We start from the raw sequence: 18653 nt of genomic DNA, 5'->3' as shown, positions 1-18653 counted from the left end.
GTGTATAAAGATGGTAATTGTGCATTCATAGCAATTTCGTAATTACGCTAAAAAAGAAGAACTAGATAACTTGAGGGAGTATAAATTTGGTAAATGAAAATATATAAAAATCTGTTCGGCTCATCTTGTACGAAACCGTTTTACTATAAGAGGGGTCATATAATAACACTTTTTTTTTAATTGGTTACTATAAAAATGTAAATAATTATTTAAAGGTTATAAATTATCACTTTAGACAATGAAAAACAATTATTTTAAATTTGTAATTGATAATTTTAAGTTTATAAGTAGTCATAATCTGACATGTAAAGAAAAGTTGATTTTTAAATTCAATTCTATTTTTGTTCTCAGTACTCCCATGTCAAATTATCATTAAATGGAATAGAAGATGTTAGATAGTTTGGTGTAGATGATCCAATTTCCTGTTTTGTTTGCAATAAAAGAAAACAACAAGATTTCAGCCCTCAAATGTAAACATACAATTTTTAGTTTCAAAGCCCTGCAAATCATCTTCATCTTCATCTTCTATACGAACGCTCTATAGATCGAACGAATCCATAAACAATGATTTTCTACTCCCCCGCCCCTGCTCACAATACCCGCAAATCATCTTCTATGCAACACTCTAGATCGAACGAATCCATAAACTATGAATTTTTACGCCCCCACCCCCCGCTCATAATACCCGCAAATCATCTCCATCTTCATCTTCATCTTCATCTTCTATACAACGCTTATAGATCAAATGAATCCACAAACTATGATTTTTTACGCCCCCGGCCCGCTCAAAATAAAAATACAAAGATCACACTGTTTCTATTGGCATCAGTCACACAAAGTGGTTATATATTTTTCACAATTGATTGTGGTTTTCCATTACAGAAAATAGCTCTATACAGCTTCATTTTAATTATACATCCAAAAAAAAGCTTTCAAGAAAATCAGGAAGCCAGCCCAGCAGCCTGTCAATGAGGTACTACAAAACTTGCTGTGACAAAGCTCAATCGGGATTCCAACACAACAGTAGGCAAAACAACGGACGGCTTTTTCGTAAGCTTCAACAACCTCCTGCGTCCAGCTTTAGACGCGAGATATTCGCCTACTTGACGGGACTGGGTTTCCTTCTCCTACATGATGCAGCACGAGCAAGCGAATTTCTTCGACTCTTCAATCTTCTTTTCTGCTCATCACAATGATAGATAAAAAAAATGCATGTGAAAAACATCATTCGGATTACGAGCTCAAAAGATTGATCCAAAGGCCATCCACAAATCGAACAAAGTTCATTAGATAATTACGGCTTGTTTGGTTGTCGGTATCTTATGGAACGATAATGTAAAGTTAATGCAGTTATAGTAAAAAAATTTCTAGAAATTTTAATGGCAATGCTTATTCTACTTCAATCATTTCAATTTCTATAAAAAATTCATTCTTACCCATTATCAGTTGAAAATGTGGTACAAGGTGGTAATGAAAGATTGTGATCTAATATGATCAAAATTGTAATCACCATAGGAAATGTTGTACATTTCATAAAAATTTATGAGATGTGTGGATGGTACCAAAACAAGTACGAAATGTATGGATGCGAATTATACAGGCCCGTCAATTCACCTGTGCAGCCTGGGCTACTGCACAGGGCCTCAACATTTGTTATAGATTAAGGGGTCCATGTATACAATAACATTAGTATGCAAATAGATATAAACGCTAAACACGCTGGCTCGTGGTAATAAAGTGGATTTTGAGCTAAAATGGTTGTGTTCAACTCCTAACACATACAAATAATAGTGTTGAGTTTTATTTGTACAATTTATTTTATTTTACTTTAATTTATATTTTATTTTGAGATAATTTTTTTAAGATCATTCTCACTCTCTTCAATATTAACGTCCCATTTACATATTCATATTTGCCAAGACAATATTTCAATCCTGCGGGATGTATCTAATTGTGCATAATTATAAATTATAAAAAATTAATATTAATAATACTATTTATATTACGACGAATTAAACAAGATCCCACTAAAATATGTTCTAACTAATAGATTGAAAATAAAAATACAAATTAAGAGGAAATATATAAAGTATTCAAATTTAAATGGGACATTAATACAAAATCAGTTGAAGTATTAATTTATATGTCGTTGAATTTAAGAATTCGGTGATCTTAACATACTTTTGATACTAATTTGTGATTTAAATCAATTTATATACATCTTATTATACTATATTTTTGTTATTAATAATTTAATTACCCTAAAATTATGATCTTATATTACAATTTAGTTCTATAGCACATATATATGGACTGAATAATGTAATTTACAAATTTATTGAAATTAATAGGTACTAAAAATTCCATAAATATAAGCTTAAGGGCCCATTTTATATATTTTGTACAGGGCCTTTATTTTCTTCCAGACGGCCCTGGAATTATATAAAAGTTGGTGGTAACATTTCCATAAAAAGAAATGTAGCAGATTAAATAGGACAGAAAATATAGCAAACTCAAGGGGGGCGGAATAAATTTTTCAACACAATTCGCATTCCCTACATTTCCCAAACATGGTTATGCTTGCGTTAGAAATCAAATCATTACAAGAGATAACAAGACATGTCAATAAATATGGAAGTGTAATCCTCTCATTAGAGACCTCAATAGCACAATTTTGGCAGACATATACTCCACTAGAGCACCACAGTAAAACACATAACCACAGAACCACCATCGTTTAACAATGCAGTTAACTAAAGAAAGGGATTCCAGAATACACATCGGAATCCCAAAAACTTAAAGGGAGATTCTATATGGTAGCAACTAGGTTTGGCAAAACGCGAGTAGTTGCACATTTTTATGATTTTTCCACATGATAGCAACAAGATTTCAAGTTTATAAAACCGTCGCAAATTCACTTTAAACTTGAATAATCAGTTAATTTTTTATTAGTTTTGAGATCATTCATTTTTTGTTTTTGTGATTTAAGTTCTTTTTTTTTTTTTTTTTTTTTTTTAAACCCAAGCCTCACCTAACTTCACCTGCCCACTGATGATCACCACCACTATTACCACCCTCACCACAACTGCCACCTACTCACTGGAATCCACCAACCCGCGCCCCACCTTCAACATCACCCTAACCTGGCCAGAATTACAGTTTCTTGCTAATCGTGGGTCATGGTAAGTGCCTGGCAGACTGAAGTCTTGGAACTTCATGGGAAGGAAAGAACTGATACATAAAACCCACTGGCAAGCCTCTAAACCATAAATTCTTCATGCTTATGCATCTTTAGTTCTAGTACTGATCTTTCTGACTGCTATCACACGTATATTAAGGTAGCAAACCTAATTCAATGGCTTTTATTCCAGTGCGTAGGTTGCGATTGTAATGGTGGTGGTCAGTGGGTAGGTGAAGTTAGGGTGAGGTTTGGGGGTTTTTATTTTTATATAAAAAATACTTAAATCACAAAAACCAAAAAATAAAGGAATAATCTAAAAAATAATAAAAGTTAACGGATTATTCAAGTTTTAAACGGAATTTTCTACGGTTTTAATAAACTTGAAACTACGTTGCCACCATGTGAAAGAATCATAAAAAAGTGCTACCACTCACGTTTCTCCAAACTTCGTTGCTACCATATAGAATTTCCCAAATTTAAAATGCAGTCTACATAACAGTCGTATATATGGCAAACAGAGAATAACCATTAGTTGAGAAAATTGTACAAACCTCAACCATGTAGCTGTAAAAAACAATCAATCTCAGGATTACCTATAAAGACTATGAAAGAACATCTATTTTCCATTTCAATAGACTAAAGGAAATTATCTTATATTTCAGATTTTAAAGTATTCTGCAACATCTAAGATTCAAACAATAAGGACTCCAGGAAGTAAGAAAAAGATTCATCATCGGCAAATTGAACTCAACTAAGATTGGAATGAACTTCAACTTATTTCTATGAATCAAACTCGAAAACAAAAAACGAAATTACCTGCTTTAGTTTTTGCTTGAGATGGTTGTACAACAACATGCATAACCATGGCCCCTCCAGCAAGCTCACCGAAAGGTGCTCGACACTGGCCAACAGTTTTATTGTTCTCCAATATCTTACCAAAGTTTATCAATTTGATTTCATTTGCAACTTTTGGTACAACAGTTTTTCCTAAGTAATATTGTAATAGAATCAGAAATATTGCAAGGTTACGCAAAGAAACAGCTACTAGATACACCAACAAAAGAAGAAATTTAATATACACAAACCATAGCCGTACAAGGCTATGGCATATGGCGCTCAACTACATCTAAAGAAGGGACCGAAAAGGAAATGAAAATGTAAATGTACATTGGAATTAATGCCTCTTCGATCCTACAAAATTCCAAATGGAGATAGAAACTTAATTTTAGACAGAAAAGGATGCTTTTCATTTTACAAATATGTCAGATTTTAACAAGGTGCACAAAGAAGGGAAGACTAAAATCTCAAAAGTGCTTACAAACTATAAAACTGGCTGCATTTAGGTCCAACAATGTGAAGTATGAACTACTCTTCCTAGCTGAACTTAAATAAATGCATGTATCCTTCTTTTCACTATCACATCCTATTTGTGCATAGATGACAGAATATATGAATGGAAACTTAGAAAAATTATCAATCAACAATGGACATTTTTGAATTCGTTCGCTCACATATACATGTAAATGAGTTTCTAACTACTGGAATTCTGCTTCTATTCGATGCAAAGCCAACATACAAATGCTAATATAAATAACCAAACAATCAACATTGAGTCACTGACACTATATCTATGATTCTAGAAAGGCACACAAAAGAGGAAGGATAAGAAGCTCAAAAGTGCTAAAGATTTTAAAAACGCCCTGTTTAGTCCCAAACTTTCACCCCCACTTCCTAAGTCCTAACTAAGCTCAAAACGTCGACCCAAAAAATGTGCACCCCTCTTCCTAACTACGTTCAAGATGTCCGAGTTTAGTCCCAAACAGATGTGCACCCCTCTTCCTAACTACGCTCAATAAGTCCGCGTTTAGTCCCAAACAAATGCACACCTCTCTTTCTAACTAAGCTCAAAAAGTCCACGTTTAGTCCGAAAACAAATGAGCACCCTTCTTCCAAACTAAGCTCAAATGTCTGTGTTTAGTCCCAAACAAATATGCACCCCTCTTCCTAACTAAGCTCAAAATGTCTGCATTTAGTCTCGAACAAATATGCACCTCCTCCTAAGTCCTAACTAAGCCCAAAATGTCCTCGATTAGTCCCAAGCAAATGTGCTCCCCCCTTCCTAATTAAGCTCAAAATGTATGCATTTAGTCCCAAACAAATGTGTAACCCCTTTCCGACCTAAGCTCAAAATCTCCGCGTATAGTCCCACAAAAAAATTTGAATGAAAGCTTCTAAGAACAATCATCAATCTAAAATGAAGATTTTCGCAATCGTTTGCTCCCTTATACCCATACACGGGTTGCTAGCTATCAAAATTCTGCTTCTATTCAATACAAATCCACACTATATCTATGATTCTGAAACATAGTTATACAGTTTACAAGCAAAAACAGGCAAACCCAAATACAGTCCACTTTCCCTCATAAACCGGATCAATACAATTTATACTTCTATATAGTAAACAAATCATTCTCTACATCTATAATTCTGAAACATAAACTACTCGAAAGAAATCTTTATATTCAAAATTATGATTAAAATCAGAAAATGAAACAGAAGACAAACCTTTGGGCCATTCAGATACAATTCTCTCTTTCAACATCTCAATAGTGGAGGCAGAGGAGTAACGGAAGGGACCAATATCTGATCCATCATACAACCGGAACTTTATATCCACCAGATCTTCTTCCGGCATTTGAATTGAGATTGACTTCACTCTTAACAATTCTCAAGAATCAATAATTGATGGGTCAAAATTGATTGGACCTAGAATTTACCTAAAATGATAGATGATTTAAACAAATATTTTCATCAAAATTAAAGTGAAAAAATTACAGAAGAAATAAACCTGAATTTGAATTCCCTGGATCTGGGTAAGTGAGCTTCCAAGGAGGTTTGAATTTCTAGAAGGATTAAGGAATTGGGTATTGATATGAAGTAGGGAAATTGATGGCAAGAAGGTTTACAGCAAGAATTGTGGAAGATCTAGGAAGAATTTAGGGGGAAGGAAAAGAGAGATGATTGAAAGAGGAAAGTTTCCAAGTTTGTTCTTGGAGTTAGGGAAAGAAGGGGGATGTGCGGGTGAGTGTAACAGCGTGGTGATGTTATCATCACTGTTTGTTGTTAATCATGGAAAGAATTGTGGGGTCTTGAGTGGGTCATGGTTTTTGGTGGTTTGGTTGCTAGTTGCTCGAGAAAATAGTGTGGAAGCTCTCTTTCAAAGACTATTTTTAGAAAGTTCGGCAAATAACTGATTGGTGATCGATGATAACAGTGTCGTTTTTGACAATTTTTTGGCCCTAGACGAAAAATAAAAATAGGGTCCTTATAAAAGTAAAGTTTTATTTTTTTTCTCTAATTATGTAGTTTAATAGTCATATGTTTAATTGAGAAATCTAATGTTGCAAGTTCGATACATGCTAAATGCTACTTAATTTTTAATTATAAGGATTACATCAATTTAATTTAGGCCTCTTTATGAGCTGAGCCCTGGGCCATGAATGACAGGTTAGTAGATAATTGAAGCGATTGATTTAACCGACTAACATTATTAACTAATTTAACTACTTGATTTTGAACATGTTAGGAACAATTTGATCAAAAATAGTTTATTTAGAACAACAAACTACTATAACTATAATTACCTTAGCATTAAGTGGTTTGATCACCCACTTATCTATTTGTGTGAAAATAAGCAACATAAATGAATAAAGTTTTGATAATGAATAAAATTTTGGATTTAAGTACCATAAAATAAAGTTATAAAGGTAAATGTTAACGAATGCTCTAAGAACGTTTGTTAATAAGAATAATAATATAACTGAAAGAGTAAATTAGAAAAGAAAATAAAAGATTAAAACAAAATAATATGTTTTAATGTGTTCACATTATTAGGATGGTCAAGTTGGAGGGATAAGTGTATTTTTAGTTGATTTTAGATGGTTGATTGCATTAAGCAAGAATAAGAACTAACAAGCAAATGACTAAAATTTAAGGCTTGGTGGTGAACACAATAACAATCTAGAGAGTTCATTGAGCAAATTATACGAAAACTTAAAAAGGGCAATGACTAGCTAAGTGGGAGGCTACTTTCATTTTCTCCGTCTTAAGCTCTTACCATGAACACAAACTCAAAATCAAAAAATTTACAATCAAACATGAACGTGAAGAACATAGCAAAATATAGCTTCAAATTCATCTTCTACGCTTTACAAAAGGCTTCCTAGCTTCCTACGTTGTTTATAGGCTTCTAGGCCTCCAAACAAGTAGTATAGACAATGATTCGGAAACACCGACACATTCAAAAAAGATCAACCAAAGATAGTCAATGGGCTGAATCAAGTCAAAATTTAAATGGGCTGGTTCGAGACGGGTCATGTCAAATGTTAAACGCGCCAGGGTGACTTTGACCTGTTTTTTAAAAGTTCATAAAATAGTTTTTTTTATTATACTTTATGGCCCGTTAGGTCAATTAAACTATGAATATAACAATATCATATAAAAATATTTTAAAAGTGGTTAAAATGTGACCCGATCTTTGACCCGTTAAGTCAACCCGCCCCGTTAAACCCCTGTTCAATACCAAGCTTCTAGGCTCTTAAGTCTTGAAAGTGTTGATCACTATCCGAGGGTCACATATAAGCCACAACATCACTAGTAAGCCCTTAATCCTTTTGACAAGTTAATGGGCCATTAAACCCCTAATGTTAGGAACTAACCACTCATAAAACATGGAGTAAAACAATAAAAAAGCATGAAACTAATAGCTTAATAACACTAAACATGATTAATCAACAACTAATTAAGATTGTTACTAATCAAGTAATTAGATTAACACTAATCAACAAATCAACAAACAAAACATGAAAACTTTTACTAAACAAACAAAAAGATTACAAAAATCATAAAAATCAAGCAAATAAAGTAGTCATAAAAATTGCAAGAAAAATAAACTAAGAAAATACTACCATTCTATTCTGTTGTGGGTGAAGATATCTACTAAGAATATCAACTACCAACATGAAAGTAAAACCAAATCTTGAAGAGCCAATTGCTTGCTTTAATCATTATTATATTCAACTTTAATAATGGAAAAGAACTATAATAGCTAGGTTAGAAATGAGTTAAACATATAAAATGGAAAAGCCATTAGGGCAAATTAAAGAAGAAAAGAGAAAAATTAGAAAGAAGAATAGGACATTTCAGAGGCCCGCCCGATCAAGCTGCACCCTGCCAAACCATTTTGTACATTTCACCATTACACATTTTTAATTTTTTTTTTTTTTTGTTTGTTTGTATTTTAGAGTATATAACACATTCAAAGCCTCAACCATCAACTTAAATTTTTAGTTGAGTTGATTCCTTAAAATGGTATTAGAGCTATGTGACGGAAGGTAACGGGATTGAATCTCATCCACCCCCGGTAAACAGAGCATGTTCTTCGTCTACACTTCTAGCCCAAAGGACTTTTGTGTGACGGGGTGTGTTAGAGCATATAACATGTCCTGGAATCTTAATCATCAACTAGAGCTGTTCATGGCCGGCTACCCGCCAGGCCCGGTCCGCCCGGCTCGAAAAACGGGCGGGCATGGACAGCGGTTTTTAAAAAAAAATTTAAGTTTAGACGGGTAGTACCCGCCCGCCAAGATAAATGGGCGGGTAGCGACACTAAAAAAATACCCGCGGGTATACCCGCCCGCCCGCTTAGTTTAATATATATTAAATTTTTAATAATCAATTATATTAAGTTACCATTGACCAAGTTTTTTGAAACTTTTTATGTATTTTTATATACATGTAATTCGAGTATTTTGAGACTTTTTATGTATTTGGAGTATTTTGGACAATGTATTGTATTTTAATTATTATCAAAACCCAACTTTATATTTTGTGTTATATTTTTGATATTTATGTAATAAATACCCGCCTACCCGCGGGTCCCGCCCGTTTTAAAAATGGGCGGGTAGCGACAAAAAATTATGCCCTCAAATGCGGGCGCGGTTTTGTATATTTGTGCCTGCGGGTAGATTTTATAGCAAATACCCGGTCCGCTACCCGTCCAAGCCCGCCCATGAACAACTCTACCATCAACTTAAACTTTTAATTAAGTTGGTTCCTTTACGATATATCATAGGTTAATTCTAAAATTAAATATTTGTTAAATCTAAGCTAAACTTATTGGGAAATAGTGGGGCTGACCGATTAACTGTTCCTGATTAATCTTTTCTAGTAGAATCAGATCCAGAAAAATAGTGTTAGTTGTTTTAAGAAAAAAGGAAGATAAAAAGTGTAAGATTAGCTAAGCAAAATAGATATGTTTCATGCATGTCTACTAATCAATTTGCATCATTTTTTTTTACAATGACCTACCACTTTTTTTAATCTGATCTATACATTTTAACTCTTTTTTAATTAATTTCATCCATATAATTCATTCTCTCTCTTTATTTATTATCATTATTTACCTCTCTCTTAATAAAAATAATTTTTCTCCTTAAATCAAACTATACAGTACAAATGAGTAATAAAGGCTAACGAGCCTACCTTTGGAATTTAATTGAATTAAATTCAAGATTTCCAAATAAGAAATAATTTTGTAATTTGTTGTTTAAATTAAAGTGGTTTTACACTTGAAAAATAAATTATTAATTACTTGTTCCACATAACCTCTTTATTTTAATCAATTGTCAAAATTTAAGCATATTCACACACTACAACCTAATATATTTTTAGTGTGATATATTAATTAACATTTAATATAAATTTTACTATTTTAAATTTTTAATGACATATATAGTAGGTATAGTGATATTTATAATATTCTTTAGCAGCATAATAAAAAATCATACTAAAACTTTTCGTGATATAGGATTTATTGACATTTCTCATAAATGCCACTTAGACTATATAGTAACAGTTACATATGTCACCAAAGGCCAATAAAGTGTCACTTAATCACTTTAGTGAGGAACGTAAAATAAAAATCAACAGTAATTTCACTAAAAATATATAAATCAGTGACATTTTTAAAATGTAACTAAATCTTATATCGCAAAAAGTTAATTCTACTGTAGTGACAATAATTGTTCAATTTCCTTACCCCGTAACATTTTTTTCTTATTTCTGTCTGAAATTCAATATATTATTAACACAATTTTCGTTGATCTATCATTAAATTTTTTTTTTTCCTTTATTCCTTCTTTTTTTAATTTTAAATTGGTGCCAAATCAAATAAGACATTGATCGATTACAATATGTTAGTGGTTTAATATGGTTAAAACACAACTTTTAAAAATTATTATTATTTGATAAAATAGCATTATAAGGAATGTTTATTGATAAGAGTAAATAGTTGTTTTCATTACATTAGAACATTAATGTTCTAAAATTAAAAGTCATGGCTTAAAATTTTCTCTAAATTTTTAGGAAGAATTATTTCAAAATATTGTTACCATTTATCAATTTTATTAACGCAAAAATTTAAAAATTTGATCCAAATATGTATTAGATTGACATATCTTTAAGACATTATAATTACTATTTTTTAAAGAATTGCAAATATTTATTTTAATCTATTGATTTTTCCACAAAAATAACAAAAGATTTGCTTTATTTATAGACTGAATTCTTGGCTGATTTTTATTGTACCCCGCGTCACCGCCTATAATCTTGTGTTGCAAAATAATGTCAAATTTCAAAATTACACCACATAATCTCATCATCATCTCATCATGCATCTCGCCCATAAGAATTATGATTAGAGTCGAATTTAAGGAGAAAGAAAGACAACAACTCATACCTATAAAGGAGAGTGCAGCCAAAGAGTCCTTCAACACGTACTCTCTTTGTCCTAAATTAATTCTCCCTCCGTTTCGTTCCAAACGTCCCATTTGATTTTTGGACACTATTCATCATTCACTCTTAATTTTTATTTTATTCTTAACCTATAAGTTAACTCATAGTCAAACGAGATCTTATTTGATTCGTCCCAACATATGATTTATTAATATCTAGTTTTTATAAGATTAAGGGTAGTATATATTAATGCGTTGGTAAATATTTATCAAATGGGACAATTGAAAAGAAACGGAGGCAATACTATATTTTTTTCAAATTAAATACAACAATTCCTTTAATAATATAGATTCACTTGTTAAAATTCAACATCTAAGTGATTTAAAAAATAAAAGAAGAAATTCAACATCTAAGCATATAACCAAATATAATCCATATCATCTCACTTAATACATTCACTCATGCATAAATTGCTTAAGTTTCTTTTTTTCATTTTTATAATCCAAAAAAGAAATTGGCCTAAACCCTTAGTAGGAACTAATTTATAATCCAAAAATATAAGAAAATTCAGTTTACCTTAAAATGGAGGAATTGGTTTCAAATATCTGTTTTTTTTTTTTGGATTACAAGGTAGGTTAAGGGAGAGTTTGATAACTTTTGCATTAATTTTTTTTTTTAAAAAATATACTTATTTCAATTGAAATAAGACTTGATTTTCTACGAAAATATCTTAGTTGATACGAGTGAAATAATGTATATTATATTTATATATACAAATATACGTAAGAATGTAATTAAACAACTCCCACCCCATACAAAGAAGTTACTGAAAATAGGCAAAAGAATCTACTCCTTTTAGAACAATGAGGAGGCCCTTGGTAAGCAAGGACAAAGGATGTCCGGCTATATTCTCCAAATTTGCCTCATATATATTCTGTATAAGAATTTAAGAAAAATGGATGAAATAAAACTCTATTTTGTAGGGAAATAAATAAATGTATAAGTAAGATAAAATGTGAATATAAAAAAAAACCTGTAATAATTTATGACAAAAGTAAAAATAAGATAAATTTAATACTCCCTCCGATTTATTTGAGTTGTCCCATTTAGTTTTTTGACACTATTTATCGATCACTCTTAATTTGTATTTTATTCTTGATCTAGACGTCAAAATATAGTCATGTGGGATCATGTTTGATTCGTCTCAATGTAAATTTTATAATATCAAATTTTTATAATTTTTAATTATGTACAATTAGAAATATTTAGAACTAAATTAGTACATTAGATAGTGTGCTAAAACTAAATCCAACAATTCAATTGAAGGGAGTATTAGAATTAAAATTTGAAGTGGAGCAAATAGTTGAAACCTTAAAAGAATTTGGTAGATTCTGTGTGTCTACCCTTATTTCTTAGTGTCATGTGACTAGAAAGTTTGTAGCTGGCTAGCAATTAGCATCCATTTCCTCTCTATACTGGCATTCTCTAAGTAGTACTGCAGTCATTTTTTCTTTGTTACTCCGTACAATTATTCTTTACTAATTATAGATTTATAATGTCCCAAAGAATAGTTTCAATATTATGTTTTCCTCAACAAGTGGATATATTAAATTCAAATTAATTTGCTTGCATAAATGTATTATTATCATCGTATTTAATATATCTTGCTTATAGAAACTGTGATCAGGATTTGGTGAGGATCGAAAGACGGAAACAATGCTTATACTTATATTTAGGTTACTCTATGAATACTTAAATTTATTATTACTTATGAATCAATTTAGTTCATTTTATTATTACTTAAATTTGATATAAGTTATATGAATACTTATACTCATATTTTGTTCGCTCTATGAATTTCCCATTTAGGAAACAATGCTTTAAAACTCCATTCTCATATTAGAGGTAAAGCTATAAAAAGGTGAAAGTATTACTTTGTAAATAATGGTAAAAGAGTCAAGAGAGGATAAAACAGGGTCAAAGTAATATCGGTTAGCTTGGTTGTTGGTATTAAATGGCGGTAATGAGAAAGATTTACATTGCAAATTTTCATATGATGTATCATACTACCATGTCATTTCCATAGTAATGAAAAGTTGATCATGAAAAAGTTTTGTTCACAATTTTTCTTTACCACCTTATTCAACATCTTTAAATGGCCGGTAACGCATTGGAATGAAATTTATGAAAGAAAATATTATATGGATTATATGGTAGGCTGAGAGAATAGAAAGCTTAAGTGAAAATCAATTTTGAAATTTTATATATCTGGAGAAAGTGATCATACTCACTCCAATTGAGATAAAATTTAATTCTCATGAAATGATAATATTAATGACAAGCATCATCATCATCGTATTCAGTGTATTCCGCCTATAGGAAACTATGATTAGGATCTGAGGAAGGAAGGAAAGTGGCAATACATACCAATAAATAAGAATGCAGCCAAAGAGTCAATTGGCTCAAGAAAGATCCTCAAAAACAGAGGTTTTTGCAATGAAAAGAACCAAGTGAAACTGAATCTCTTACCATATAAACTTGACCCTTAATCATAAAATTAAAAATAAATAAAATACATATAAATAAAATAATAATAATAACTAGGTAAAAACAAGTAAAAGAATGATGCGCAAAGGCAAAGGCAAAGAACAAGAACGCCAACACGTAAGCGAGAGAGTATTAGTAATCTAAGACATGGATAACGCGCCTCCAACTACCCCTATCCCAGGTCAGGTTCTCAAAGAGGTGTAAGTATGTAAGTTATTTTTAATTTGTTCCTCTCATGTTTTCCTAGGTTTTTCTCAGCTTTTCATACCTTCCACTATGATGCTTTCGATCCTCTTTACGAGGACATTAAAAGTCTTTATCTATAGATGCCCTAACCATCTCAATTTATTTTCACCCATCTTTACAGAGATAGGGGCAACCCTAATTTCACTCTAAACTCCTTATTTCTGATTCAATAACAATATTAATTAATGACAAGCAATTAGCATAATCTTTAATACACTTTTTTCATCATGGTCTATCTTCATTCATAAGCATTACTTTGCTACAATAAAAAGAGGCGTAGCTTTTTCTCTTTGTTAACTTATCACAACTTATCTTTCTTTAAAGCAAATTTGGGACTCATGCCAAGTTGCCCATTTTTGAGATTAGTATGCCGAAGATGGATCATGGTAGTGTGCCTTAATAGTCTATTTCAGTCATTTTCAATGTGTACGTAATACACCATGCAAACATTTTGCATGTCTAATGATTTGCCATATCATCATCCCAATAAATTAATTATCGATCTAAAGGATATAATTGATATATTAGTTCGTGAAATTTACAATAATCCTTAGAAATTAAAAGATTGACATTGTTTGTTTAACGATCCCGATGAACACGTAAGCAAAATATCGAGTAATTCTACACTCGTTTTTAAAGGCAACCGCCACTATAAGCATAGAAAACATAAATTTTCTAATATGAAAACCGAGCCATTGAAACTTTTTAGTTAATAGATAATTATCTGAAAATAGCAACTAACTTCTACAAATATGTATACTCTAAGGAAAATTTAAAAATAATCTCAAATATGACTTATTCGATTTAAAAGTTCCTTAAATATTGGTTAATTACTTAGAAAAATCTATATTATTGGAGTAACCTTTCTATAATTAATGATTTGAAGTTTTTTTTTCTAAAACATTAGGAGTATTTTGAGAAGATTAACTAAATTTTCTAAAACTTTGAATTATTATGAGAATATTATTCCAATAGTATTAGATATTATTTTCAGCGAATGAATCATAATTGATATTATTTTTTAACAAATAGTCGTTTAACTAAATTTATTCATCGTAATTGACTTTGAGAGCTAACTACTATGTATAGAATTGCTCCAAAAAAGGAAATTAAAACAATCAATTTAACAATAATACAATTGCATTATATTTAATATACTCCAATGATAAGGAAATTACTAAAATTTTATTGACATTTTCCATTTTTCCTTATATGATTGCAACAATTACAAAGATTAAATTATGCTCTAAAAAGTGGAAAATAAAAAAAGAAAAACTTATGGGTAAAAATATTCAAAAAGAAAGGTGATGAGAAATAGTGAATGGGATGAAATACTACACAAGAAGCATAAACTTCATGACAATTACATACAATTACAAACACCCATGTATTGGTTATTTGAAATACGAGATGGAAAAAGTTAGGTGAGCTGCTTAGCCAGCAACTGATATTTGAGGAGTGTGGTCATTATGAGCAATGTTTTTCATTAATTGATCATCATTAAGCATGTTTAGGTTAGGAATTTGAATAGCAAAAACGTTGTCGTTTTGTGTATTCTTTGGTTGAAGCTTGATTGGTTCTTCTATGATGATTTGGTCACATGAAGGTTCCTTAGTTTTGCCCACTTCAATGTCCTTCTCAATTGGCTTTGAGTTACGGTACATCATGTATAGTACCATTTGGACTATCCCAAAGCTGAATCCGAGCACATTTGGCACCTATTATCATTTTTAAAAATTAAATCAAAAATAAATTAATATTATTATTAGGGTTTTAAATTTTCTTTGAAAATGAAATTTTACCGATAAATTAAATGATATTAAAGTAATGAAATGTTTAGAATGATACGTACTGCGATGTAGTAGTCATGCTTGAGGAGACCATAGAAGAACCATACAACAGCACTTATGGTAAGGAAAAATGAGAGGAAGAATGGCATGTACTCCACACTTTTTGTACGTATTACTTTCCTCTGCAATGGTTTTATAATTTCATTAGTCACAAATTTTATATTCCGTGGGACACAGATTTTATAGATTTGTTTTTTTACAGTTAATTATTAATTACAAAAATTTAAATATATTTTGATGAAGATATATTCTACCGTCATCTAACCATGATCCATAGCTTTTATGAGCAGATTACAGATATACTGAGCATGAAAATAATTGATGATGGTGACAAATTAAAAAACTCAAAAATAACAAATGACTTCTCAAAATATTTATGTTGTGACTCAAATAAATAAATATTATAAAAATTTTATAAAAGTATTTTCATTAAGTTTATTATACTATAGAATTATCCTTTTACGAGTATCATTAGGAGAAAATAAAAAAATATGAATTTATTAAGTAATTACCATGACACCAAGAGGCGCGACAAAAACACACAAAGAGAAAACGAGGCAAATCCATCCAAGGATCAACAAGCGAGTACGAGTCGAGTGTGCAATGACCATTGTTATGAAGACAATAACTCCAAACCCGAATACATTAAATAGAGCTAAGTTCTTCACAGTTGACATCTGCAATTTAATATATATTAATTAGTTTCTAATGCCATATTATTGCATGTAAAATATAAGATTATTATTATTAACCAAAATATTATTTAAATATTATATAATATTTTGTCTAATAATTACTAATATGAATTAATTTAAAGATTATTAATTAAGGAATTATATTACCCTAGCTTTCTTGTTGGCATAGATGAGGAAAATAGAGATATAAATGGTTTCAATGAAGACACCAAAAGAGTTAATTGTAACGAGAAAGATAACATCTTTCTTGATGTATGCATAAAATAGCCAAAGGATGGCACTGAAGAATGCCACCACATAAGGAATGCTCTGAAATTCTTCCGTTGATTTCTTCTTATAAATTCGATAAAATGTTGGACTGCAATCACAAATTACATATTTATTAATTTATCTGAGTTGCAGATTATATTTACTGCTAAGAATTAACAAAAATAACTTATTTATTATCATTAATAAAGATAAGATTGTGTACATTCAACTCTAAATTCTATTAATGTTAGGATAATGAAATGTTATTATTGTTTTTATATGTATTTTTTATTTTATTTTAATTAAATCATTAATATTTTAAGATTAAAAAGAGTACTTACATTGGAGAAAGGAAGACCATGAAGGAAATTGTGTTACCTATGAGAGGGCAAAAGTATATAAAAGCAATTCATTAGTGAATGAATTTTAAAACATGTTTTTCATCCAAAGGTGCTTTCTATGTTGTTATCATGTAAACAATGATTGCAAAAGTGTGAGTAAATTATTATGATCATTATTATTGTTATTGTTTAGTGTTAGTGCATGCTATACTTTTTTCCATGCACTAATGTATTGTAATATGAAAGTTCTAAATAGTAAGTATATAACAAAGAATTGCAAAATTCAATAAGTTGAAAAAATAAACTTTTAGTATTATTTTGAAAATTACAATTGAAATTTTTTGAATTTTAAGTTAGAGTTAAAATTTGCGAATTAGTATTCAAATAAAAAGCTAAGAAAAAAAATAATAAAAACAGTATTACATAGATAAAATATGACAAGCGAAAATATTTTATTATTAAAGAGATATATACCTAGGAGACCAAAGATGGTTATCCATGGGAGATGCTCAAAGAAATGGGCAAAAGACATTTTTTTTTGTGGGTTTTGGGTTTTCTTGTTTCACTCTTTTTATTTCTTTTACTTTGTGAGTAAGGATGAAGAGATATATTTTCTTTTAGTGTTTTTCTAAATGCAATTGCTTGTTCTTTGACGAATTTGTAAGGGGCGCAAAGAGTCTCTTTATATAGTGGAGAAAAAGTGTAGAAAAAAAAAGAAAAAACATTTTAAAAACCACAACTTTTGGATGCAATAATGAACATTATGTGAATTAGATGTGATTTGTGGTGATCAATTATCTTTCTATCTTCATCCCTTCTTTTTATTTTAATTTATTTCATTTTTATTTTTCCATTATTATTTCCTCTTACAAGTTGTTTCTCTCTCATTTGCTATTTTTACATTATCCCCTATCTAAAAATTTGTCATCAACAGTAAATTTAAGATACTAGTATAGAGTAGGTCAAACACTATATATGTATCTGTGTATAACTAACTAACTAACTCGAGTCTTATTCCTCTACATTTTGTGTTACACAAGTAAAAATTTGTAGATATTTTAATTAAATGACCTCTGTCATATCTAAACAATAGAAGTAGCGGAAAGCATCGTATCTGTGATTTAGACTTTTAATAGTTTTTGTTATCATGGCTCATTTACTACAGTTTTAATGCGTGTTATAAGTTGCAAGTGTCTTCCCAAGCACGTTATATGTTACTCATCTTTCTCTTTACGAGAAGCTATTTATTTGGAGTAAATTAAATGTGAGCATTTCTCCTTACCCAGAGTGCATATGTATGATTTGTCCGTTACCCTTCAGATTCTTACCTGCCTGGCATGCACCCGGAATTCTTGGTTATTCCTGATCTACTCTTGCTTTTCAATTAGTTCACTTTTTCTTCATGTTTTTATGGTCTTAATTCTACAAATATAATCTATTTTTGGTCATATAACCCATAAACCTTCTAATCTTAATGTCCTAGTTGTTATTACCTATTACTGATTAAGGTAATAAGACTCAAGTATAGAGGGACCCACAGATTAATCTTTCTGATGTGTCACCCACCAAGTGGTTTAAGGCTTACAACTCATACTTTTCAGTTTTTGTAAGGGGTTTCAATCCCCTCACTCTATCTAACTAATATGTCTTTAATTGGTAAACACCCATCCTCAATTTGATGAAGTTGTTGCATAATATATGTTTATTGTTTATCTTACTTCAAACGGTTTTAGTAACGGTGTCTAAGATT

General features: G+C 30.5%; 2 protein-coding genes across 3 annotated transcripts; both read right to left on the bottom strand.

Moving 5' to 3' along the window:
- Positions 1-637: 637 nt before the first annotated feature.
- LOC130799876 (membrane-anchored ubiquitin-fold protein 3) lies at positions 638-6367 on the bottom strand. Of its 2 annotated transcripts, none has more exons than XM_057663151.1 (4): positions 6030-6367; positions 5747-5958; positions 3998-4168; positions 638-1180 (listed from the first exon to the last, which is right to left on the bottom strand). In XM_057663151.1, the coding sequence occupies exons 2-4, from the start codon at positions 5874-5876 to the stop codon at positions 1128-1130; spliced, it is 354 nt and encodes a 117-aa protein (XP_057519134.1). In that variant the 5' UTR covers positions 5877-5958; positions 6030-6367; the 3' UTR covers positions 638-1127. The 2 variants fall into 2 exon arrangements, with proteins under 2 accessions (XP_057519134.1, XP_057519135.1); XM_057663152.1 differs by having other exon boundaries at positions 769-1180; positions 5747-5947; positions 6030-6286.
- An 8567-nt stretch (positions 6368-14934) lies between these two features.
- LOC130800088 (bidirectional sugar transporter SWEET12-like) lies at positions 14935-17557 on the bottom strand. The gene is made up of 6 exons (XM_057663439.1): positions 17378-17557; positions 16904-16940; positions 16461-16671; positions 16131-16295; positions 15621-15740; positions 14935-15486 (listed from the first exon to the last, which is right to left on the bottom strand). The coding sequence occupies exons 1-6, from the start codon at positions 17433-17435 to the stop codon at positions 15202-15204; spliced, it is 876 nt and encodes a 291-aa protein (XP_057519422.1). The 5' UTR covers positions 17436-17557; the 3' UTR covers positions 14935-15201.
- Positions 17558-18653: the final 1096 nt, after the last annotated feature.

This window comes from Amaranthus tricolor, chromosome 14 (assembly GCF_026212465.1).
Source record: "Amaranthus tricolor cultivar Red isolate AtriRed21 chromosome 14, ASM2621246v1, whole genome shotgun sequence".
NCBI lineage: Eukaryota > Viridiplantae > Streptophyta > Magnoliopsida > Caryophyllales > Amaranthaceae > Amaranthus > Amaranthus tricolor.
This window is presented reverse-complemented; position numbering and strand designations above follow the sequence as displayed.